The 27,986-nt window shown below is 37.5% G+C and overlaps 1 protein-coding gene across 1 annotated transcript in view; it reads right to left on the bottom strand.

Annotated features, from left to right (window-relative positions):
• ZDHHC15 (zinc finger DHHC-type palmitoyltransferase 15) overlaps positions 1-24,384 on the bottom strand; it is a 151,911-nt gene extending 127,527 nt beyond the window's left edge. The window contains exons 1-2 of the mRNA XM_031660822.1: positions 23,670-24,384; positions 2,202-2,228 (exon numbers count right to left, since the gene is read on the bottom strand). Coding sequence (XP_031516682.1) covers positions 2,202-2,228; positions 23,670-23,805 — 163 coding nt within the window. The 5' untranslated portion in view covers positions 23,806-24,384. The remainder of the gene's footprint in view (positions 1-2,201; positions 2,229-23,669) is intronic.
• Positions 24,385-27,986: the final 3,602 nt, after the last annotated feature.

Raw genomic sequence — 27,986 nt, 5'->3', positions numbered from 1 at the left:
GTTCCCCAAGATCACATATACAGTAAGTGGCAAAGTCAATACTTGAGCCGAGGTAGATCTAACACCAAAGTCTGGTTATTTGCTACTGATACGATGCTTTTTAACAGTGCATTAGAGAGTGAAATTTATCAGGAATTGTATTAGTTTCCTAGGGCTGTGGTAATAAATGACCACAAGCTGGGTGGCTTAAAATAACAGAAATTTATTCTCTCAGAGTTCTGGAAGCTAGAAGTCTGAAATCAAGGTGTAGGCAGGGCCATACGCTTGCTGAAATGCCCAGGGGAGTATCCTTCTTTGCCTCTTCCTAGTTTCTGGAGGTTGCTGGCAATCCATAGTTATTTATAACTCCAGCCTCTGTCTCCATCTTCATATGGCTGTCCTCTCTCTGTATGTGTCTGTATATGCAAATTTCCCTCTTCATATAAGGATACCAATTACTGTATTAGGGCTCACTTGAATCCAGTATGGCCTTATCTTAACTTGATTACATCTGAAAAGACCCTCTTTCCAAATAAGGTCACATTTACAAGTTCCAGGTGGATGTGAATTTTAGTGAGACACTCTACAACCCAGTACAGGAATTATTAAGTAGATAAGAAATGGGAAAACTTTTGCAGTATGTTTGACTATGGTTTTCTCAAGCTTTGGAGACTGAAAGGTTATGTTATTTGAGGCTTTAATTTCACTGCTTTTTGTTTTCTTTGCCAATGCCAAATAATGTTGCTACCAGTAGTCATATACTGCATTGTATTTTACTTTAATAGTGCAGTATAATTTGAAACCTATTACACAGAATTGTGAAAATATAATTTCAAGATGAGCAACTGTGGGCAATGCATTATTCTTGATTATATGTGAATCGTCTGATGGATCATGCCTAATGTTCATTTCATTCCTAAATTCATCTCTTAATCATCACCCCATCCCTAGACTCTAAGCTCCAGATCATCCCAGATCTGTCACAGATCCACAGGGTTAGAAGGGACCCCAGATAGTCATTAGACTATGAATCTGTTTCTGGTCAAGTCTCACTGGCTTATGCCATTATTCCTATTATGGTACAGTATCATCTAAGCCTCTACTCAATTTGTCTTGAAAATGTATTGTGGAAAATATTTGTATATAATTATTAAATATTTTATTCAGAAGATGATCTCTGACCTTAAGGGCCATGCATAAGAATAAGAGGCAACTCAAGACTTGCTCTAATGTTGTAATAATAGTAGGAAACATGTACTGAATCACCAGTATGTTCTGTTTACCACTGTTCTAAGTGCTCTACATACATTTACTCATTATATTTTCACAATTCTGTGTAATAGGTAGTATTATTTTTATTCTATATTGAATAAAATGAGCACAAAGAGGTAAAATAATTTACTAGGAAATAGCAGAGCCAGGATTTGAATTCAGACAGTCTAGCTACAGAACTCACACTTTTGTGTACTATGGTCTACTGTCTTCCAAACACTCTGCTCTCTTGCCTCTGTAGCCAATGCCTTTGTTGGATGAACAACAGCAAATTGGAGCTTTAAAACAGCATAATATGAATGCTAGGTAGGTTAACGAATTATAACAATTAATTCCCCTGAAGTGAGAATTAAAACTGGCTATATAAAGTAGCTACATAAACACTCACAGTTATTACTGATAAAATAATGTAAAGCTAAAGGTTTATTAAGACTAATGATTAGCTTACACCTTTTAAAATGGAAAATGCCACAATCTCTTTAGAAAGGTAGTATATTTTGCAGGTCAAGCCAAGATGGTGGTGAGGAGCAGAGAGGAGCACAATAAATATACTGGAACTGTGATGGTGAAGGAGTTACCCTTTAAAGTCTCTTCTGGGGCCTTTACTCCATGCCTTAAAGAGGAGATGGATTGGGCAGAAAGGCAACATACCTAGGACAACAGTGTTGAACAGAGACAGCCTAGGGTCACTATGTCAGAGTGCTTACCTGTGTCCTTCTCTGTCATAAATCCTGATAATTTCCAATTTTTGTCCTACAGCCAAAAGGGACACCGAAAATGTTCTTCTCTATCTCTGGGTAAGCTTCCTGAAAAATCATCATTCTAAACTTTCTCCTCACCTAAGTGTATTCCTGGGAAAATTGCTCAGTGTATAGGCTTTTATGTTATTTACTTTCAGATGAAAATAAGGACACAGGTCCTGATCAATACAATTTACAACATCCTCTTACCTTTTTCTGCTGGGCTCAAAACAGTCACTGTGAAGACAGAGGAGAGAGAGAGAAAGAGAGAGAGAGAGAGAGACAGAGAGAGAGAGAGATGGGTGAGAGAGAGAGACAGAGAGAGAGAGAGATAAATTAGTTATATTTAAAAAGTCTTGTCTAACTCATTTTCCACAGCATCATTTGAGTAATTTATATAATAGTACTTTAGGAAACCACTAGCTAAAGATGAGGGAAGGCAAGGGTGATTACATTCCATCCTTTGCTATCTTCCTTTGTCTTAAACCTTCAGCAAGGCTTTCAATCATGAGAAGCTGTTTAATCAAGATGATTTTCAACGTTTCTTTCTCAATTGGGCTCTAATAAGCCAAGTAGAGATCTACCAATAAAAGGCCTATGTAAACATGATTTCTTTAAACAAACAAAAGATGGTTTTCATACAAAATGATCAACAGTTAAGGATCAGAAAAATAGGGAAAAAGTCCAAACAGAGAATGAGACTACATTCTAGGAGCTATTTCTTCAGGCCTTTCATTAGTCATACTTTCTTTTTTTCTTCACATATAGGTCTATTTTATTGAGTCTTAAAAAATCTCCTTTTAATGATTATTTGAATGGATTTGTTACTACGGTTACATTTAATCTGTGTTAAAAATCTGACCAGACAATGTTTTTCTTTTTTCTAATGAGTCCGCCTGAAGATTGATATCAACTCCTTGTTGTTGTTGTTTTCCAGTTAAACAATCAATACTGGTTAAGAGTGCTTTAAAGAGGCACATACTCTACTTTCCCAATACAAACTGAAGTGGAAAAGAAGCATTGATCAGTCAACCTGGGACTTCATGATTTTGTACATACATGCTGCATGACTGCATTGGTTCCACTAGGCCCTGAATCAGGCTAGTAACATTTCTTTTTAAAAAACTTTAAAATGAAGTGAGAGAGAAAGCAGAGTTGCTTGGAGACCAATATTAATAAGGAGTAGCTGATAAATTGCTGTTTGGTATGTTTCCTATCCCTGGCTGAACACTAAACAAGAAGTGGAGGTCCTAACTCCCATTTGTTGGCTACTTACTAAAGTACTGCGGGTGAGGGAAGATTACTTAGTACTTGTAGATAGTGAGATGAGACATGTGTATACAGAAGGAGTGGCAATGGTGAATTCTCCAGATGGGGAACAGCTCTCTGTAAATAACTGCAGAACTTTTAAGTACAAATGGGATTGGTTTATATGATCCAAGAGCAGAGGGCAGAAATAGAACCAATAGTTTAAAGCTGCAGGTTAACACATTTTAGCTCAGTATTAGAAAAAATAATGACAACGATAATGACAATGACAATGGCTAGCAGCCTTGGGAAAAAGTGTTTCCCATTACATACACTCGGAAATGTTGTAGAGGACATTCAGACACTAGTTTGGCAGTGGAATTGACTTGTAAAGTCTTTATTACCTCTGAAATTGTGTAGGAAGTAAGTCTAAGGGAAAAATATATTGTTTTGCTAACTTCCCTTTCGGAAATTACAAACTTTTGAGGACAAAAGGACATCTATTCTAAAAGATGTGGCACTTATCTTGGTACTTCTGCCTTTCCTGTATTTTTCTAATAATGCCTTTTGCACTATTAAAGAAAAAGGCTAGAATATTTCAGTCATATTTAAAATGAAAATGTTACAAGAGTCACAACAAACTTTTACAAAATGAATCTTTTATCACAAATCTCATGGGTAAGTGTACATTTAGTCATTCTATGGGCAACTAGGCATGCAGATTTTAGAGTGATGTGGTGATACATGTAATTACACACCTGCTCTGTTTCTTTAAGTTTCATTCACTACTAAGGGTTAAATGATTGGAGTTATCATCAAATAGCTTTTTGCACTGTCTCTCCTTTTTTCTTTCATTATTTACTAATTCTTTGCAAGTAGGTATGGAAAAAAGTTAAGGAAGAGGGGTGTATATGGAATAGTTTTTCATCACAGACAACTGGTGTTAAAACCAAAGCATAGTTTATAATTTCCTTTAAATAGATGCATATTGTAGGGTTCACAAAAGTACACAAGTAGAAAAAGCCTAATTTGGGGCTAGATGGAAATGGTCAACACTCGTAGAAAGGACACTGAAGAAACTCTATAGCAGTGCCATCCAATAGAAATGATGTGAGCCAGGTAGTTTAAATTTTCTAGTAGGAACATTTTTTTAAAAAAGTTAAAGAATGCCAAGTGAACTTAATTTAAAAAAATGTATTTTACTGATATATCAAAATATTTTCATTTCAACATGTTATCCACATAAAAATTATTGTGATAGTTTATATTCTTTTTTTCACTAAGTTTGGGAATGCTGGTGTATATTCTATGCTTCCAGAACATCCGAACCCAGATGACACATTTCAAGTGTTTAATAGCTGCATGTGGCTAGTGGCTACAGAATTAGTGGAGTTCAAAAGGGACTTGTGAAAGGAGAGTATGAAGTTTGGAAATATCCAGTGAGATGAGTGCTCACTTAAAACATGAAGTTCTTTTTTAATGAATGACATGTTTGGGAAGGGAGTTTATTATAATGATGTACAGCATATACTTTGGCATGTATTCATATTTTGGCTCTTGACACTTATTCTGTGACCTTGGTCAAGTTAATTAATCACGTGTGCCTCAGTTTCCTCATCTGTAAAACAAAGATAAAATTGTTTATGTTATCAGATTGTTACAAGGATTAAGTAATAAAATACGTGTAAAGCACTTGGGTGCTTTGCACACAAGTACTTAATTATTGTTAGCAATTTATTATCATTTTTCTACAAAAATAAATTGTTTAGTCAAGTTACATTTTACAATAAGTTTAGGACAAAACAAGTCTGACTTTTTAAAAATGTTATGGTTCCCAGAGTTATATATGATGGTTTTAAAATAATTTATTCAGTGTCAAAATGAATAACTTTGATTCCCCCCACTTTTTCTCTTAGATGTTTCTTAGATTCTACGTTAGGAGAGGGAAGAATTTGAAATAGGGAACTGAGACACATTTCTGAGTGTTTTCTGTTGAAAGTAAGCTAATCAGTTAGTCTTTATTTACTGCTTTGAAAAAGTTACTCACACCAGCCACTCATTCACTTTTAAGGCAGTCCTTCTCAAACCTGGATGATTGTAATACTTACTTAGGAAGCATAATAAAAATATAGATGGGCTCTCTTCACATAGCATAGCAAGTCTTTGGGTGGAGGTGCAGAAATTTGTATTTGAAAACCTCAGCAGGTTTAAAACCTGAGTTAGGTTTTAAAAGCATTGGAGTTACATTAGGAGTTTGTTACAACAAGTTACTAGTCAGGTGTGATACATTTAACTGTTTGTCATATGAATGACATAAAACTATTTTAGATGTGCTAAACTCATGATTCCTATAGGCTTGAATGGATACTTTTACTTCTATAGAAACTTGGTTTCTAGAAAATGGTTTCTTCTGTTTTTTTTTCTGCCTAATCAGTTTCTATTTCTTCTCTCTTTGAAGAATTTCTACCTTTTGAGTAGAATTTTATTATAGATATTTCATTTTTTAATCTCAGAATGGATACTGTTGGGCACCAAAACTGAGAGTACTCCAGACTTATGGAGTACTCTCCTCAAAAGCAACTAATGTCCCTCCTCAAAAGCAACTAATGAGCTGGCAAAAACTGTTAGAATAAACTTTTGCAGAACTCTGGAATCTAGTAAAATTGTTACAATAACCAGAGAGGAAGACTTGGTGAAGAAAAGAACCAATGCTTTATAGTAAGAGGATACTGTGACATTTTAAATTGGCTGCCTACCACCCTCCACATCCCAGATCAGCAGAGGCTGTGAGGACAGCTGCCTACACTCTACTATACACAATAATAGAGCCTACACTCTAATATACAGCCTATATCCTAACATACTAATATACACATAACGGGGCTTCCAAAGTGAGAGGAAAGAGAGGAAAAACAGAAAGAGTATTTGAAAAAATGATGGCTAAAAAACTTCATACATTTGGTAAAAAATATGAATCTAAACATCCAAGAAGTGCAATGAACTCCACATAGAATAAACTAAAAGATATCCACAATCAGACATATTATAGTCAAATTGCCAAAAAACAAAGAGAAACCTTGAAAGCAGGGAAAGTGACTTTTTACATACAAAAAAACAATAAGACGAACAGCTGATTTCTCTTAAGAACCCACAGAGGCTAGAAGGCAGTGAAATGTCATATTTAAATTGCTGAAAGAAAAAGAAAAACATCTGTCAACATATATCCAGAATTATATGTCCAGCAACACTTTACTCCAAAGAATGAAAGCAAAAACAAGACGTTGCCAGATAAACAAAAACTGAGGGAGCTGATCACTAGTAGAACTGCCCTTCAAGAAATACCAAAGGGCATTCTCTAGAAAAACTGAAAGGGCACTCATTATAACCCAAGCTATACAAAAAAATGGGAACACTGGCAAAGGTAACTACATAGGTAGCTACAAAAGCAAGTAAAAATGTGTTTTAGGTTTTTTTTTAAACTCTTTTTACTATCCAATTTAACAGAAAAAATGCATAAAACAACAATGATCAATCTATGTTAAGGAGTATACAATGTATAAAGATGTAATTTGTGATAATAACAGCATAAAGGGGGCAATAGAGCTGTAAAGGGATGGGTATTGTATACTATTAAATTAAGTTGGTATTCAACAGGATTGTTCCAAGATGGCCAAATAGAAACAGCTCTAGTCTACAGATCTCAGCGTGAGCAATGCAGAAGACGGGTGACTTCTGCACTTCCAACTGAGGTACTGGGTTCATCTCATTGGGACTGGTTGGACAGTGGGTGCGGCCCACGGAATGTGAGCCAAAGCAGGGCAGGGCATTGCCTCACCCAGGAAGCACAAGGGGTCCGGGAATTCCCTTTCCTAGCCAAAGAAAGTCATGACAGATGGTATCTGGAAAATCGGGACACTCCCACCGTAATACTGCGCTTTTCCAATGGTCTTAACAAACGGAACACCAGGAGATTATATCCCGTGCCTGGCTCAGTGGGTCCCACGCCCATGGAGCCTTGCTCACTACTAGCACAGCAGTCCGAGATCTAACTGCAAGGCGGCAGCAACACTAACAAATAAGAAAAGAGAGAAGAATCAAATAGACACAATGAAAAAATGATAAAGGGGATATCACCACTGATCCCACAGAAATACGAATTACCATCAGAGAATACTATAAACACTTGTACGCAAATGAACTAGAAAATCTAGAAGAAATGGATAAATTCCTGGACACATACACCCTCCCAAGACTAAACCAGGAAGAAGTTGAATCCGTGAATAGACCAATAACAGGCTCTGAAATTGAGGCAATAATTAATAGCCTACCAACTAAAAAAACTCCAGGACCAGATGGATTCACAGCTGAATTCTACCAAAGGTACAAAGAGGAGCTGGTACCATCCCTTCTGAAACTATTCCAATCAATAGAAAAAGAGGGAATCGTCCCTAACTCATTTTATGAGGCCAGCATCATCCTGATACCAAAGCCTGGCAGAGACACAACAAAAAAAGAGAATTTTAGACCAATATCCCTGATGAACATCGATGCAAAAATCCTCAATAAAATACTGGCAAACCGAATCCAGCAGCACATCAAAAAGCTTATCCACCAAGATCGACTTAGCTTCATCCCTCGGATGCAAGGATGGTTCAACAAATGCAAAACAATAAATGTAATCCAGCATATAAACAGATCCAAAGACAAAAACCACATGATTATCTCAATAGATGCAGAAAAGGCCTTTGACAAAATTCAGTAGCCCTTCATGCTAAAAACTCTCAATAAACTAGGTATTGATGGAAAGCATCTCAAAATAATAAGAGCTATTTATAACAAACCCACAGCCAATATCCTACTGAATGGGCAAAAACTGGAAGCATTCCCTTTGAAAACTGGCACAAGACAGGGATGCCCTCTCTCACCACTCCTATTCGACATAGTGTTGGAAGTTCTGGCCAGGGCAATCAGGCAGGGGAAAGAAATAAAGTGTATTCAATTAGGAAAAGAAGAAGTCAAATCATCCCTGTTTGCAGATGACATGATTGTATATTTAGAAAACCCCATCGTCTCAGACCAAAATCTCCTCAAGCTGATAAGCAACTTCAGCAAAGTCTCAGGATACAAAATCAATGTGCAAAAATCACAAGCATTCCTATACACCAATAATAGACAAACAGAGAGCCAAATCATGAGTGAACTCCCATTCACAATTGCTTCAAAGAGAATAAAATACCTAGGAATCCAACTTACAAGGGATGTGAAGGACCTCTTCAAGGACAATTACAAACCACTGCTCAACAAATAAAAGAGGACACAAAACAATGGAAGAACATCCCATGCTCATGGATAGGAAGAATCAATATTGTGAAAACGGCCATACTGCCCAAGGTAATTTATAGATTCAATGCCATCCCCATCAAGCTACCAATGACTTTCTTCACATAATTGGAAAAAAACTTCTTTAAAGTTCATATGAAACAAAAAAAAAAGTCCACATTGCCAAGACAATCCTAAGACAAAAGAACAAAGCTGGAGGCATCATGCTACCTGACTTCAAACTATACTGCAAGGCTACAGTAACCAAAACAGCATGGTACTGGTACCAAAACAGAGATATAGACCAATGGAACAGAACAGAGGCCTCAGAGGCCACACATCTATAACCATCTGATCTTTGGCAAACCTGATAAAAACAAGAAATGGGGAAAGGATTCCCTATTTAATAAATGGTGCTGGGAAAACTGGCTAGCCATATGTAGAAAGCTGAAACTGGATCCTTTCCTTACACCTTGTACAAAAATTAATTCAAGATGGATTAAAGACTTAAATGTTAGACCTAAAACCATAAAAACCCTAGAAGAAAACCTAGGCAATACCATTCAGGACATAGTCATGGACAAGGAGTTCATGATTAAAACACCAAAAGCAATGGCAACAAAAGCCAAAACAGACAAATAGGATCTAATTAAACCAAAGAGTTTCTGCGCAGCAAAAGAAACTACCATCAGAGTGAACAGGCAACCTACAGAATGGGAGAAAATGTTTGCAATCTACCAATCTGACAAAGGGCTGATATCCAGAATCTACAAATAACTTAAACAAATTTACAGGAAAAAATCAAACAACCCCATCAAAAAGTGAGCAAAGGATATGAACAGACACTTCTCAAAGAAGACATTTATGCAACCAACAGACACATGAAAAAATTCTCATCATCACTGGCCATCAGAGAAATGCAAATCAAAACCACAATGAGATACCATGTCACACCATTTAGAATGGCGATCATTAAAAAGTCAGGAAAAACCATGCTGAAAGGATGTGGAGAAATAGGAACTGTTGGTGGGAGTGTAAACTAGCTCAACCATTGTGGAAGATAGTGTGGTGATTCCTCAAGGATCTAGAACCAGAAATACCATTTGATCCAGCAATCCCATTACTGAGTATATACCCAAAGGATTATAAATCATGTTAATATAAAGACACATGCACATGTATGTTTATCGTGGCAGTATTCACAATAGCAAAAACTTGGAACCAACCCAAATGTCCATCAACGACAGACTGGATTAAGAACATGTGGCACATATACACCATGGAATACTATGCAGCCATAAAAAAAAAGGGATGCGTTCATGTCCTTTGTAGGGACATGGGTGAAGCTGGAAACCATCATTCTGAGCAAACTATCACAAGGACAGAAAACCTAACACTGCATGTTCTCACTCATTGGTGGGAATTGAACAATGAGAACACTTGGACACAGGGTGGGGAACATCACACACTGGGGCCTGTCATGGGGTGGAGGGAGGGGGAGGGATAGCATTAGGAGAAATACGTAAGGTAAATGAAGAGTTAATGGGTGCAGCATGGCCGGGCGCGGTGGCTCAAGCCTGTAATCCCAGCACTTTGGGAGGCCGAGACGGGCGGATCACGAGTTCAGGAGATCGAGACCATCCTGGCTAACACGGTGAAACCCCGTCTCTACTAAAATACAAAAAAAATTAGCCGGGCGAGGTGGCGGGCGCCTGTAGTCCCAGCTACTCAGGAGGCTGAGGCAGGAGAATGGCGTGAACCCGGGAGGCGGGGCTTGCAGTGAGCTGAGATCCGGCCACTGCACTCCCGCCTGGGCAACAGAGCCAGACTCCGTCTCAAAAAAAAATGGGTGCAGCACACCAACATGGCACATGTATACATACATAACAAACCTGCACGTTGTGCACATGTACCCTAAAAGTTAAAGTATAATTTTAAAAAAGTTGGTATTCAATAATAGACAAGCCAAAAGCCAAATCAGGAAAGTAATTCCCTTCACAATTGCCACATAAAGAATAAAATACGTAAGAATACAGCTAAACAAAGAAGTGAAAGGTCTCTACAAAGAGAATTACAAAACACTGCTCAGAGAAATCAGAGATCACATAAACAAATGGAAAAACATCCCATACTCATGGACAGGAAGAATCAATATCATTAAAATGACCACATTTCCCAAAGCAACTTAGAAATTCAATTCTCTTCCTGTCAAACTATCAATGACATTCTTTATAGAACTACAAAACAAAAACTATTTTAAAATTCATATGGAAGCAAAAAAGAGCCTGAATAGCCAGGGCAATCCTAAGCAAAAAGGGCAAAGCTGGATGCATCACGTTACCTGACTTCAAACTATACTACAGGGCTACAGTAACCAAAAAAGCATGGTATTGGTACAAAAACAGACATATAAACCAAAGGAACAGAATAGAGAACCCAGAAATAAGGCTGCACACCTATGCCCATCTGATCTTTGACAAAGCTGACAAAAGCAAGCCATGGGGAAAGGACTCTCTAGTCAATAAATGTTGCTGGGATAACTGACTAGCCATATGCAGAAGATTGAAACTGGACCCCTTCATTACACCATATACAAAAATCAACTCGAGATTGATTAAAGACTTAAATGTAAAACCCAAAACTATAAAAACCATGGAACACAACATAGGCAATACCATGCTGCACAAAGGAACAGGCGAAAGAGTTCATGACAAAGATGTCAAAAGCAATCACAACAAAAGCAAAAATTGACGAATGGTATCTAATTAAACCTAAGAGCTTCTGTACAGCAAAAGAAACTATCAACCTACACAATGGGAGACAACCTACAGAATGGAAGAAAATTTTTGCAAACTATGCACCTGAAAAAAGTCTAATATCCAGCAGCTATAAGGAACTTAAACAAATTTATAAGACAACATCAAACAACCCCATTAAAATGTGGGCAAAGGACATGAACACTTTTCAAAAGAAGCCATACATGTGGCCAACATGCATATGAATAAAAGCTCTATATCCCTGATCATTATAGAAATGCAAATCAAAACCGTAATAAGATACTATCTCAAAATGGCTATTAGAAAGTTAAAAAATAACAGATGCTTGTGAGGTTGTAGAGAAAAGGGTACACTTGTACACTGCTGGTAGGAGTGTAAATTAGTTCAACAATTGTGGAAGACAGTGTGGTGATTCCACAAAGACATAAAAACGGAAATACCATTTGACCCAGCAATCCCATTATTGGGCATATACCCAAAGGCATATAAATCATTTTACCATAAAGACACATGCAGGCAAATGTTCACTGCAGCAGTATTCAGAATAGCAAAGACATGGAATCAACCTAAATGCCCATCAGTGGCTGATGCATTAAAGAAAATGTGGTACATATACACCACGGAATATTATGCAGCCATAGAAAAGAATGGGATTCTGTCTTTTGTGGGAACATAGATGGAGCTGGAGGCCATTATTCTAGCAAACTAATGTAGGAACAGAAAACCAAATATTACATGTTCTCACTTACAAATGATGAGAACTCTTCAACACAAAGAAGGAAACAACAGACACTGGGGTCTATTTGAAGGTGAAGGGTAGGAAAAGGGAGAGGAGCAGAGAAAATAATTATTGGGTACTAGGCATAATACCTGGGTGACAAAATAATCCATATAACAACCCCCATGACACGAGTTTACCTATATAATAAACCTACATATGTTTCACAAAACCTAAAATAAAAGTTAAAAGAAACCTAAGTTGGTATTAATTCAGACTTCATTATTCAAAAGTTAATGTGTTAATTGTAATACCTAGGGTAACCACTAGGAAAAAACTAAAAAATATACTGAAAAATAAACGAGAGAAAATCAAAATGGGTACACTATAAAAAATTAATTAAAATATAAGGCAGTAAAACAACAATCAGATACCACCACACACCTATTAGAATGGTGAAACTCCAGAATGCTAATCACACCAAATGCTGGCGTGGATGTAGAGCAACAGGAACTCTCGTTCATTGCTGGCAGAAATGTAAAATGGTTCAGCTACTTTGGAAGATACTTTAGTGGTTTCTTATAAAATTAAACATACCCTTACCCTACAATTCAGCAATCACACTCCTTGGTATTTAGTCAAAGGAGCTGAAAACTTATGTTCACACAGAAACTTACACAGAGATGTTTAAAGCAGCTTTATTCATAATTTCCAAAACTTGGACACAACTAAGATGTCCTTCAGTAGGTGAATGGAGAAATAACCTATGATATATCCACATAATGGAATATTATTTAGCACTAAAAAGAAATGAGCTATCAAGCCATGAAAAGAAATGGAAGAATCTTAAATGCATATTATGAAGTAAAAGAAGCCAATTTGCAAAGGCTACATACTATATGCTTCCAAATATATGACATTCTGGACAAGGTAAAACTATGGAGATAGTAAAAATGTCAATGGTTTCCAGGAGTTAGGTGAAAGGAAGAAATGAATGGGTAGAGCATGGAGGATTTTTAGGTAATGAAAATACTTTATATGATACCATAATGGTAGATATATATAATTATATGCTTGTCAAAACCTGTAGAATGTAGAACACCGAAAGTGAATGTTAATGTAAACTATGGATTTGGGGTGAAAATGATGTGTCAATGGAGGTTCCTAGATTATAACAAGTGTACCATTCTGATGTAGAATATAGATAGTCAGGGAGGCTGTGGGGGGGTGTTAGAGGAGGTGGGGAAATTTCTATGGAAACTCTACTTTCTGCTCAATGTTGATGTGAACTTAAAATTGCTCTATATATAAAGTCTATTAAAAATTTTAAGGCAGTAAGGAAGGAACAGAAACATAAAATAAGGTATAAGACATACAGAAAAAAAATTGCCAACATGGCAGAAGTCCTTTATCATTAATTACTTTAAATGTAAATGGGCTAAATTCTCCAGGAAAAGGGAGAAATTGTCAGAATGGATTTAAAAAATGACCAAACTATATGCTATTTACCATGGAATCACCTTAGATGCAAACACATATATAGATTGAAAGTGAATGGATAGAAAAATACATCCATGCAAATAATAACTAAAAGAGAGCTAGGGTTGCTACTCCACTTTTACACAAAATAGACTTTAAGACAAAAATTGATAATAAAGAGGAAATAAAGAATATTATGTATTGATAAGGGGTTAATCTATCAGGAAGATGTAACAATTATAAACATATATACACTTAACAACAGAACCCCAAAACATAGGAAGTAAACATTGACAGAATTGAAAGGAGATGTAGACAGTATTACATTAATAGTTGGAGACTTCAATACCCACTCTCAACTATGGATAGGAAAACTAGACACAGATCAATGTGAAGAGAGGACTCAAGCAATACTATAAACCAACTAGACCTAACAGACATATGTGGAACACTTAACCCAACAACAGCAGAATACACATTCTTCTCAAGTACACACGGAACATTATCCAGTATAGATCATATGCTAGGCCACAAAACTAGTTTTGATAAACATAAAATAATGGAATCATACAAAGTATTTTTCTGACCACAGTGGAATGAAACTAGAAATCAGTAGCACAATGAAAACTATAAAATTCAAATGTATAGGAAAATTAAGCAATATATACTTTTTAACTGGCATATTATAGATGTACATATTCTCAGTGTACCGGTAATATTTTGATATATTCATAAAATATGTAATACTCAAATTAGGGTAATGAGGATATTCATCATTTTAACATCTATCTTGCTTCATGCAGGAAACATTGAAATTATTCTTTATTGGCTATTTTGAAATATATGATAGATTATGCTCTACTGGAATCATTCTACTGATCTGTCAAACACTAGGTCTTATTTCTTCTATCCAACTGTATTTTTGTACTGATTTTTGTATTTAACCTCTTCATTCACCTTCCCCTACTTTAGTGAGAACAAAGCAATACACTCTTAAATAATCAATGGGTCAAAGAATAAATTACAAGTGAAATTAATTAGAAAATACTTTGAGATAAATGAAAACAAAAACACAACACACCAAGTCTTATAGAATGTAGTGAAAGAGTGATATTTATGGCTGTAAATGCCTACATTTAAAAAGAACAATAATCGCAAATTAATGACCTAACTTTGTACCTTAATGAACTAAAACAGAAGAACTAAATTCAAAACTAGCAAAATAAAGGATATGATAACGATTATAATGGAGAAAACTGAACATGGTAAACACAAAAACAATAGAATCAATGAAACCAAGAGTTGGAGAAGTTTTAAAAGTTCGACAAAATTGACACATCTTTAACTAGACTAAACAAAAAAAAAAAAAAAAAAAAGAGAGAGAGAGAGAGAGGACTCAAATTACCAAAACCAGAAATTAAAGGAGAGACATTACGGCAGAACTTGCTGAAATAGAAAGAAATATAATAGAATACTAGGGACAATTGTTAAAATAGAAAGGAATATAATAGAATACTAGGAACAATTGTCTGCCAAAAATTAGATAACCTGGATGATATGGACAAATTTCTAAAAATATACAAAGTATCCAAACTGACTCAAGAAGCTTCCAAAGGCTTGGGGGAGAGGGCAATGAGGCATTACTAATCAATAGGCATAAAGTTTCAGTTAAGCAAGATGGTCAAACTCTAACAGTCTGCTGTATAACATTATATCTATAGTTAACAATAACGTGCACTTAAAATTTCATTAAGGTAGATATTATATTGTGTTCTTATCATAATAATATTCAAGAAAGTAAAATAAAATGAAACATAAATTGGAACAGACCTTTAACAAGTAAAAAGATTGAATCAGTAATAAAAAACCTCCCAGCAAAGAAAAGCCAAAATCGGGTAGTTTCACTGGTAAATTCTACCAAACATTAGGCCAGGCACAATGGCTTATGCCTGTAATCCCAGCACTTTGGGAGGCCGAAGTGGACAGATCACAACGTCAGGAGATGGAGACTATCCTGGCTGACACAGTGAAACCCCATCTCTATAAAAAATACCAAAAAAAAAAAAAAAAAAAAAAAATTAGCAGGGCATGGTGGCACGCGTCTGTAGTCCCAGCTATTCAGGAGGCTGAGGCAGGAGAATCGCTTGAACCTCAGAGGCAGAGGTTGCAGTGAGCCAAGATCACGCCACTGCACTCCAGTCTGGGCAACAGAGGGAGATTCCATCTCAGAAAAAAAAAAAAAAGGTAGATATTATATTGTGTTCTTATCATAATAGTATTCAAGAAAGTAACATAAATTGAAACATAAATTGGAACAGACCTTTAACAAGTAAAAAGACTGAATCAGTTAAAAAACAAAACAAAACAAAACAAAACAACCTCCCAACAAAGAAAAGCCAAAACCGGGTAGCTTCACTGGTAAGCTCTATAAAACATTAAAAAAATAATTACCATTACTCCTTCTCAAACTCTTGCAAAACATTTAAGAGAAGGTAACACTTTCTAACTCACATTTTATGAGGCCAGCATTATTTTGATAGCCAAGCTGGATAAAGACATCAAAAGTAAAGAAAAGAAAATACAAATATCGCTTATAAATATAAATGCAAAAGTCCTAAGCAAATACTAGAAAATGGAATTTGGCAACATGTTACAGGATTATACATCACTATCAAGTGGGATTTATCCAAGAAATGTAAGGGCAGTTCACCATACAAAAATCAATCATGTGACATGTTATATTAACAGAATGAGGGGAAAAACCCATATGATTATCTCAATCGATGCTGGAAAAGCATTTGACAATATTCTGCATACTGGAATTTAAAAAATGCTCAAGAAATTAGTAATAGAAGGGAACTTCCTCAACTTGATAAAAGGCATTTATGGAATACCCATAGCTAACAGTATACTCAATGGTGAAAGACTGAAAATTTCCCTCCTAAGATCAGGAAGAAGACCAGGATTCCTATTTTACCACTTTCACTCAACATTGAACTGGAAGTTCAAACCAGTGCAGTTAGGCAAGAAAAATAAATACAAGGCATTCAAGATGGAAAGAAGAAATGAAATTATCTTTATTGGTAGTTTACATAATCTTATGTATAGATACTTCTAAAGAATTCACAAAAAAATCTTAGTGCTAATGAACAAATTCAGCAAAGTTGCAAAATACAAGATCAACACATCGAATCAGTTTTATTTCTAAACACTAGCAATGAACAATCAGAAGATGAAATTAAGAAAACGATTCCATCTATAATAACATAAAAAAGAAATAAAAAATTAAGAATAAATTTTAGAAAGGAGTCTCAAGACGAATACACTTAAAATCATAAAACACTACTGAAAAGTAATTAAAGACTGAAATAAATGGAAAAGCATCCCATGTTTATAGATTGGAAGACTTGATATTGTTAAGGTGGCAATTCTCTCCAAAACAATATACAGATTCAGTGCAATTCCTATATAAAAATAAAAAACAACTTCTATTCTTGCCTAAGTGGAAAAGCTGAACCAAAAATTCATACAAAATTGCAAGGGAGCCTCAATAGAAAAAACAATTTTATTTGTTGAGATAGAGTCTTGCTTGGTCACTGAGGCTGGAGTGCAGTGGCACAACTGCAGCTCACTGTAGCCTTGACTTCCTGGGCTCAAGCAATCGTCCCACCTCAGCCTCTTGAGGAGCTGGGACCACAGGCACATGGCACCATGCACGGCTACATTTTTTATTTTTTGTAGAGATGGAGTGTCACTGTGTTGGCCAGGCTGGTCTCAAACTTCTGGGCTCAAGTAATCCTCCTGCCTTGGCCTCCCAAAATTATGGGATTACAGCCTTGAGCCACCACACCCAGCTAACAAATAATTAAAAAAAGAAAAAACTGGAGAACTCACTTCTTGATTTCAAAATTTATTACAAAGGTACAGTATATGGTGCTGGCAGAAGGCCAGACAAATAAATCAATGAAACAGAATTGAGAGTCCAGAATTAGATGCATAAATCTACAGTCAATTGATTTTTTTATGATCATAACCAGTGGAGGAAAGAATAGCCTCTTCTACAAGCAGTGCTAGGATAACTAGTTATCCACATTCAACAACAACAACAAAAAGCTGGACTCCTATCTTACACCAGATACAAAAACTTGACTCAGAATGGCTAAAATACCTAAAAGTGAGAGCTAAAAGCATACAATTCTTTTTTTTTAATGCACATTATTGCTTTATTTATAAAACCTGAATGAACTTGTTATAACTTATAGTAGGCATACACACACACATGCACACACAACACATTCACCTATTTTGGAGAGAAAAATCTTGTCATATCATTTCTATATTTATTTTAAATACTACTCATAATGAAGGTTCAAGTTCTATAGGGTATTAGTATGTGACACATCATGCTATTTAAAACTGTAAGTGTATTTTACCTAATGACATCTAAGTTTTTCTTTTTTTAAATTTATTATTATTATACTTTAAGTTCTAGGGTACATGTGCATAACGTGCAGGTTTGTTACATATATATACTTGTGCCATGTTGGTGTGCTGCACCCATCAACTCGTCAGCACCCATCAACTCGTCATTTACATCAGGTATAACTCCCAGTGCAATCCCTCCCCACTCCCCGCTCCCCGTGATAGGCCCCGGTGTGTGATGTTCCCCTTCCTGAGTCCAAGTGATCTCATTGTTCAGTTCCCACCTATGAGTGAGAACATGCGGTGTTTGGTTTTCTGTTCTTGCGACAGTTTGCTGAGAATGATGGTTTCCAGCTGCATCCATGTCCCTACAAAGGACACAAACTCATCCTGTTTTATGGCTGCATAGTATTCCATGGTGTATATGTGCCACATTTTCTTAATCCAGTCTGTCACTGATGGACATTCGGGTTGATTCCAAGTCTTTGCTACTGTGAACAGTGCCACAATGAACATACATGTGCATGTATGATTTATAATCCTTTGGGTATATACCCAGTAATGGGATGGCTGGGTCATATGGTACTTCTAGTTCCATAAAATTCTTATAAGAAAACACAGAGCACATGCCTATAGTCCCAGCTATTTGAAAGGCTAAGGTGGGAGGATCACTTGAGCCCAGGAGTTTGAGATCAGCCCAGGCAACATAGTGAGGTCCCGTATAAAAAGAAAAACAAACAAACAAACAAACAAACAAAAAACGAAAACAAACAAACAAAAAATAACCCACAGGGGTAAATCTTTATGGTCTTGCATTTGGTAATGGATTCTTAAATATGACATCAAAAGCATAGGTAACGAAAGAAAAAATAGATAAATTGAATTTTATTAGAATTAAAATCTTTGTGTATAAAATGATACTATCAGGTATGGGAGAAAATGTTTGCAAATAATTTATCCAATAAGGATCAAGTATTCAGAACATGCAAAAAATATTAAAATTCAACAACAAAAAGACAACTCAATTTAAAAATCCCAATAAAAAATGGACAATGGCTTGAATAGACATTTTCCCAAAGAAGATATATGGATGGCAAACAAGTACATGAAAAGATTCTCAATACTTTTAGTCATTACGGAAATACAAATCAAATCCACAATGAGATACCCCTTCATACCCAGTAAGATGGCTATAATAAAAATAAAACTGAAAATAACAAGTCTTGGTGAGAATGTGGACAAATTGGAACCCTTCTGTGCTATCATTCTGTGATGGGAATGTAAAATGGTGCAGCCACTGTGGAAGACAATTTGGAGGTTCCTCAGAAAGTTAAACATAGAATTACCATACAGTCCAATTATCCCCATCCATCTCCCTGGTATATACATTCAAAAGAACTGAAGACAGATATTCAAACAAATACTTGTACATGAATGTTTGTAACAGCACTATTCAGAAGAGACAAAAAGGTGGAAATAGCCCACATGTCCATTAATGAATGAATGGATAACAAACTGGTATATATATACATATATACACACAATAGACTATTATTCGGCCATTAAAAGGGATAAATTACTGTCACATAATACAATGTGGATCAATTTCAAAAACATTTTGTTAATTGGAAGAAGTCAGACACAAAAGAACACATATTTTATGATTCTATTTATATGGAATATCCATAAGAGGTAAATCCATAGAGACAGAATGCAGATTAATAATTGGCTAGGACTTGGGAGAAGAGGGAACAGGGAGTGACTGCTTAATGCCTAGGAGGTTTCTTTATGGGATAACAGAAACATTTGGAACTACATAGAGGTGATGGCTGCACAACATTGTGAGTGCTAAGTGGCACTGAGGTGAACACTTAAAAATGGTTAATTCTATGTTATATAAATTTCACCCCAATAAAACGGATACTGTTACTTTCCTTCCTCTCTAAAAAGCTAAGCTTCTTATTTTCCTGGGTCAGGAAGAATCCTTTATATCTTTAGTAATCACAAGTTACTATCTAATGAGCTCTTATAACGTGTTGTGAACTGTGATGCATGCTTTTCAGGCACCATGTTATTTAAGCCTCACAGCAGTAATACCTGGCATATATTGAGTGCAAAGCAACCATTTGTCATATGGATGAACAACTGTAGAAGCAAGGTACACGTGAGACAACTGAGGTTGAGAGAGTGAAGGTACTTGCCCCAGGTCTCCTGGCTAGTAAATGGCAGAATTCAAACTCTAAGAATTATAGGACAAAAATATCACTTTTGGTTTCAGCTCTAATGTAATGTTAGGGAGAAAGACATCAGGTTTTATCCCTGGAAAGAAGTTAGGTCCTTAATGTTACTTTTTGAGTCTTACTGAAATGCATACTTGTTAATTTGCTTGTATTGGAAAAGGTATGGCCTAGGTATCAGGCAGCCTGGATTTCCAACTCTCCACTATTACTAAATGTGTGGCCTTAGGAAAATTTGATTTAACCTTTCTGAAACCCAGGTTGCTAATTTGTTACAAGATTGTTAAATTGATGATGGCAGGGTGGACTGGTTCAGCCAGAGTTCAAACTCAAAGCCGCCTTATTCTCCTGACTTTTAAATAATGGGAACTGATGCAAAATGTTAAGAAAACACCGTGCAGGTCAGGCAAAATATATCTGAAGGCTACATCTGGCTTGTATGTCACAAGTTTTTACCTCTGTATTAGTAGAGGAGACTGTGGCAACATATTGCCTGGGTTTTAAGTTAGGCCATTTACTAGCTCTGTGACCTTAGGTAAGCTATTTATTCTGTCTGTTCCCCAGTTTACAAATAAGTAATGATAGTATATACATTGGAAAGTTGTTACAAAGATTATGTGTCTGTGTGTGTAGTCACCTAGAAATAGTACTTGGCATGTAGCAGTGTGGTGCAAGTATGTTAACTAAAACAAACCAAATAAGTCCTACACTGCCTTTCAGCTGTTAATATTACATGACTAAAGAAGAATTTATAGAAGGCCAATTATTTGCAGTAACTTGGTCTTTACTTTGGTTTGCTCATCTGTGCCTCAGTTTACACATCTATACAATGGAAACAGTAATGGTACCTGCCTCATATAGTTATTGTGATGATTAAATGAATTAATATATAGTTTATCTACAGAACTTAGAACATTTTCTGGCACAGAGTATGCACTATATAAGTCTTAGTCATTAGCATCATGAATTTTTAAAATATATCTTGGTGAAGCTCATATGAGTCAATACTGAAAATCTCCAAAATAAGTTGCTTACAATATGGCATTGATCCTAGGAGCATTGTCCGTACCATAATAAGGGTGCTGAACTCTTTTTTTTTTTTTTTATACTTTAAGTTCTAGGGTACATGTGCATAACGTGCAGGTTTGTTACATATACATACTTGTGCCATGTTGGTGTGCTGCACCCATCAACTCGTTAAAGGCTGCTGAACTCTTGACCCTTCAATCAATCATACAAAAAGCCAAAGTAGTAAGGTCTGAGAATAGAAAAGCTTCCCAGTCATTGCATAGTCTACTTAATGCATCCCAATACTGGATTGAGATACAAAAGAAAACTAGGCTAACTTGTATCTATGAAGGCAACTAAAGAAATTTATTTTTAAGAGCTCTTTCTGCATTTTCCATAATATCTCTAAGAAAGAGGTAAGAAAAATTCAAATTGTGATTCAGAGAGGCAATTAGAATTAGAATATAGAAAGTTATAGAATTAGAATATAGAAAGTTCTATATTGCAAAAGAGGATCATCTCCTGCCTCCCTAGTTTGTCCCAGTCTACCTGGGGTAGACTATCGCTTTGTAAATATGTAATAGAAGAAAATTACAAATGGAGTCAGGTCCCGGAGTTCAAAAAAGCAGCATCCTTACCATCATTTTTAAGGTGACAGAAGAGTTTGGTATGAAAAAATATAGAAGTCTCAGAAGGACTTGGGAGTGAGGGGATGTCCAATGGGGCAGGAGTCCTACTGTGAGAGGAGTATAAACATATTGGAGCCCCAAACTAGATGAATAGGGAACATTGTAGGCCACAAGTTTAAGGGTGCTGGCGATGGAATTATAGTGTCAAAGTGATAAGAGTGACAAGTATTAGTGGAATCTCTTTTGAGAGGAGACAGGGATTCTTCAACATGAGAAGACAGGGACAAGGGGAGATTTTACTGTGAGAAAAGCAGGGACCCTATTGTAACAACACAGGATATAATATGAAAATGCCACTGTGAGTTGATGAGAGCATTGCAAGGCCAATAATAATAAGAATGGGGAACGGGGGGAATTAAAGTGGAAAGTGAGAATAATACAGGGGAGAGACTTGGGGTTTGTGTCGGGAAATATTGTAGAATTCTGAGTTTGAATGCACAAGCTATAGTGTGAGAACCATTCTGCAAATAAGGAGGGTATAGAGTGCCCCTTAGTGTGACAGGACAGGGTAAAAAAAAGATCATAGAATTTAAAAAGGGGTAGTCTAATGAGAGGGAATGAGAAATGATATGCCCATTGGGAGGAGTCGAAAATATTAGAGACCTCAGTAAGAAAGAATGGGGTTTCCCCAGTTTGAGAAGATAGGACAAATGGAATCCAATGAGAAGTAAGAAGAAATAATAATAAGAAACCCCAAAGGAAGAGGATGGCAGAATGTGGGGCTAAAAGTGAAAGAACACTGCGGGAGGTGGGGAGTGGGTTTCCCAAAAAAGATAAGGAGGAATAATGGTTAGAAAAGTAGCGGCCCTTTGACGGAATAGGAGATAAATTACGGAAACCCTTGTGGGAGGGTAAAAGAGGTGACTCTAGTGGGAAAAGACACGGAAGAAGGCACTATCATCATGTGACAATAGCAGGGTCACCAGTGTAAGCTGTCAGAAAATAATGTGGGGCTCCTAATGGGAAGGAGTTGAATGCTCCTCAAAGCAAGAAGGTAGGAGACTGCAGGGAACTCCAGTATAATATAATCAGGGCCTCTAGTGTGAGAGGAGAGGATGTATTATAGAATACCAATCCCATTACAGAAAATTATTAAATGGGGGGAGCCCACAGGGAAAGAGAACGGTGGGCTTACCACTGTGTGAAAAGGGAAGATCTCAATGGAGTAGAATAGGGTGCACTGTGGGGTCACAAGTGGACAAAGATATGAAGCACTTCAGCCAGTGTGAGAGGATCATGGGAAAACGACAGATTCCAGTGTGTGAAAAAGGAGAGCTAGTAAGAGAGGAAATATTCTGGGATTCTCAGTAGGAAATCCCTAGTAGGAAATCCTAGTAGGATTCTAGTAGGAGGGAAAATGGTGGGGCTCCTAGTTGGATGCATTGGTGGGATTCCTAGTGTGAGTAAACAGTTTGAAGACACGGGGTATGTTATTTCCTCAACTTGGTAGAGTAGGGGCTCCCAGAAGGAGAGTATAGGTGCAGGTGGTTGCCCTGTATGAGAAAAGGGGGCCCTCGTGGGAAGAGCCAGGACATTATTGTGGGTAGGGCAAAGAAATAAGAAACCCTAGGTGGGAGACGATGGAGACACGGTGCGACCCTGGTGGGAGCGCGCAGGAAATATTGTGGGAAGCCAGAGGCTGGGGACAAGGAGCTCTCCAGGGAGAGAAAGGAAAACCGCAGAGAGAGGGCTTGAGAACACAAGGGACACCAGAGTGAACGTAGGGCAAACGATTATACTGGAGCATAATTTCCCCACCTTAGGTGCCCAGCCCCACTTACCCAGGCAGAGTTCAAAGACGTAGGCATAGTAGGACCAGAGCACGACGAGGACAATAACGAGCACTGGCACCCAGGACAGTACCCGGCGGCAGCACCGCAGCCCCCCAGACAGAGCCATCTTCCAGCCTCGCCGCATCTTTGGCTCGAAGATCGACCAAGCAGGCCTGCTGGCGCCGGGTCGGAACCGCTAGGGTGGCGGTTGCGAGGCGGGAAGGCGCGCTGTGCGGCACTCCACTGCCTAGCCTGGCGGGAACCCTCTCGCCGAGCCGTCGCCACCTGTGGGGCTGCGCTGCTGAGTGCGCCCCGCCTGGCACAATAGGCTTGAGTCACGGCGTTGAGGAACTAGCGATGTTGGAGCGGAAGGGTGATCCGTCAGGCAGTCGGGGCTAGCACGCTCAGAGGGAGTGCAGTCCCTCCCCTTTCCGCCTCCTCCCCACCCCGTTTTTCAAGGCTGGATGCAGGGCTGGACCTCCGCAAAATCGTGAAGCAGAAGAAATTTGGGTCCGCCCATCTGCTCTTACTGCACTGCGTCCGCCCTCTTTGTTTCTGTCTCTGTCTCTCTCTCCCGCTTCGTTTTCTTTCTCTCCTCCTGCTGCCCCCCACACAGTTACACACACACACACACACACACACACGCAGTGTGAAAGATGCGAGCCATAGCATCTCATAACATGAAGGCCATCCAGCTCCATCCTCCCACTGCTGCTTGAACGATATGCTTAACACGTAGTGCCGCAGTCGCTGCTTGGGTAAGTCCTTTGACAGGGCGCTCCCTCCTTCCCTTTGCCCTACCCGCAGAATCAGCTTAGTATGTTTTTAGAACAAACACATTGGTATGAAAAAACAAATGAAGGAGATAGTGATTCTGAGAGGGATCATGGGAGACAGTGATTCTGAGAGGGGTCATGGAAAGCTACAAAGGTAGTGATATTTAAGCTGAGCTATATTAATAAATTCAGGTTTTCCAGGCAGATGAGAGGAGGAGGACCTTTTAGACAGAGAAAACAGCATTTAAAAGTCATAGAGTAATGAAAGTCCAAAAATGTTCCAGGAGCAGCTAGTGTGGCTTGAAGAGTGTGTGTGAAGAAGAGAGGCTACGAATGAGACTGGGAATATGAGGCCGTGGTGTGAAGGCTCTTATATGTCCTAGCATGGCTTGGGGACATAATCATGTAAAGCAGATTATGAAGAGCCATCAAAGTTTTGGGGAAAATGGAGTGACATCAGGAATATGTTTTTGTGAAATAACTGGCAGGATTTTGGAAAGGAAGATGGCCTGGAAGTAGGAAGCTCAACTAGAAGATAATTTAATTCAACAAATGTTTTTGGAGTGGTTGCTTCCTGTTAGATCAACTTTGGTACAAAAAGAATGACAAAATAGTGGCCTGACCCCAAGAAGCTCATGTTCTCTTTGGGGCCGTAGTTGTTCATTGACACAAGTACAATAATAGAAGTACAGCAGGCTCTTGGCATGTATGGATTTGACCCTCACTGTTTTTTTCCAAAGGTCTTTTACATGAAGACATTTGTGATTTTGGTGAGATGCATGTGTGATTCACATTCTGTGTGACTACTGTGTGGGAGCAAGTGTCTCTACAAGGTTTCTCTCTGTTCTTTATTTATGGTTGTATATGCAGTAAATTACCTGAAGTGATAAAAGCTTTATTGTTTCTTTTCAGATTAAGCTGATTTTATGGTTGATGTTACTAAATTCATGATGCAATGGAATGCAGAGTTCATTTTAGTTACAATATTTAGTAGCCCAGTTAATTATTTGAGCCCTAAGGTTCTGACATGTATACTTAAATTTTCCAATATTCATTAATTTGGGGCTCGTGGAACATGTATCTTGGGATTGTCAAGGGTATACTGTTTGAACCAAGTAGCCTTGAGGAGGCAATCATTAAGTGTGAAAGGGAAAGTCCCAGTTGGGTTTTGAATAATGACTAGGAGTTCACCAAGAAGATAAGAGATGGGAGTAGGATTTAAAGGAGGAGGGGATTCCAAGCAAAAGGAAATATGTAGGGCAAACGTATGTGAAACAGCACAACGTACTTGGGGGACTGCGCTTTTGCTGGAAGATATTACAGTAGTCTAACCAAGAGATGGTAAGAGCCTAGGCCTAAGCCAGGCTATGAGGGGAGGAAAGGAGGGGAAAGATGTAATAGTGTTGGGGGAAATCAACAGAATTTATCAACCAGTTGGCAGGTGAAGAGTGAGATAAGTTAAAGCTAACAACCAGATTTCTAACTTCAATGCCTGAATGAACAATGTTGCCAATCACCATGATAGGGTCTATTATGAGAAAAGCAGATTTTGTGGGGGAAGTTGATAACTTTCATGTTTTGACATGATTAGTTTTACCTAAATCTTCCTCTTCTAAGCCTGATCACTAATCAAATAGTCTGGGGTGGGGGGCTTATGACAGGGATAGCTCATACCCAAAGGAGCATGGAGGGTCAAGAACCAGAGAGACAAACCATGTTCAAGTGTATATATCAAGGATTGGCAAATTATGCTTATGGGGCAAATATGGCCCACTGGCTTTTTAAAAGTCAGAATAAAGTTTTATTGGAACACATTCATGTCAATTTGTTTACCCAGAGTCTATGGCTGTTTTGTACAATGCTGAGTTGGAGTAGTTGTGACATAGATCATATAGCATGCAAAGCCTACATTTATTTAAATTTATTTTTAAAGACTTTATTTGTTAGACCAATGTTAGATTAACAGCAAAATTGAAAGGAAGGTTCAAAGATTTCCCATATAACCCCTACCACCACATGCATAGCCCCCATTATCAACATCCCCCGCCAGAGTGGTACATTTGTTACAATCTATGAATCAGCATCAACACATATTTTTCATCCAAAGTCCATAGATTCTATTAGCATTCACCCTTGGTGTTGTATAGTCTGTGGGTTTGGACAAACATATAATATCTTGTATCCACCATTACAGTATCATATAGAATATTTTTGCTGCCCTAAAACTCCTCTGTGTTCTACCTGTTCATCTCTCCCTCTGCACAACTCTTGGAAACTGTTGATTTTTTTTTACTGTTTCCATAGTTTGCCTCTTCCAGAATGTCATATAGTTGGAATGATACAGTATGTAACCTTTGCAGATTGGGTTCTGTCACTTAGTAATATGCATTTAAGATTCCTCCATGTCTTTTCATGGCTTGATAACTCATTTCTTATTAGTGTTGAATAATATTCCATTTTCTAGATGTACCACAGTTTATTTATACACTCACCGACTGAAAGACATCTTGGTTGCTTCCAAGTTTTGGTCGTTATGAATAAAGCTGCTATAAACATCCATGTGCAAGTTTTTGTGTGGACATGGGTTTTCACCTCATTTGGGTAAATACCAAGGACTGAAATTGTTGGATCATGTGGTAAGAGTATATTTAGTTTTGTAAGAAACTGCCAAAGTGTCTTCAATAGTAGCTGTACCATTTTGTGTTTCCAGCAGAAATGACTGAGAGTTGCTGTTGCTCTATATCCTTGCTAGAATTTGGTGAGGTTAGTGTTCTGGATTTTGGCCATTGGAAAAGTCTGTAGTGGTATTTCATTGTTTTAATTTGCACATCCCTGATGACATATAGTGTGGAGCATCTTTTCATATGTTTATTTGCCATCTATATATCTTCTTTGGTGAGGTGTCTATTCAGGTCTTTAGCCCTTTTTTTGAGACGCTTGCTTTCTTATTATTTAATTTTAAAGAATTTTTGTGTATTTTAGATTACAGCTCTTTATCATGTGTCTTTTGCAAATATTTTCTTTCAGTGTGTGGCCTGTTTATTCTCTTGATAGTGTCTTTAGCAGAGCAATTTTTTATTTTAATGAAGTCCAGCTTATTAATTCTTTCTTTCATGGATTGTGTCTTTGGTGTTCCATCAGCCATCACCAAACCCAAGTTTATCTGAATTTTCACATATGTTACATTCTGGGAGTTATAGAGTTTTGTGTTTTGTATTTAGGTCTGTGATCCATTTTGAGTTAATTTTTATGAAGAGTTTAAGGTCTGTGTCTAGATTTATTTTTTTGCGTGTGGATGTCCAGTTGTTCCAGAACCATTTGTAAAAATGATGATCCTTCCTAGCACTTTAGGAGGCCAAGGCCGTTGGATCACCTGAGGTCAGGAGTTTGAGACAAGCCTGGCCAACATGGTGAAACCCTCTCTCTACTAAAAATACAAAAATTAGCTGGGCATGATGGCATGCGCCTGTAATGCCAGCTACTCAGGAGGCTGAGGCAGGAGAATCACTTGAACCCAGGAGGTGGAGGTTGCAGTGAGCCGATATTGCAT

The sequence above is a fragment of the Papio anubis genome, chromosome X (genome assembly GCF_008728515.1).
Source record: "Papio anubis isolate 15944 chromosome X, Panubis1.0, whole genome shotgun sequence".
NCBI lineage: Eukaryota > Metazoa > Chordata > Mammalia > Primates > Cercopithecidae > Papio > Papio anubis.
Note: the sequence above shows the minus strand (reverse complement) of the source record. Positions and strands in the feature narration are given on the sequence as shown.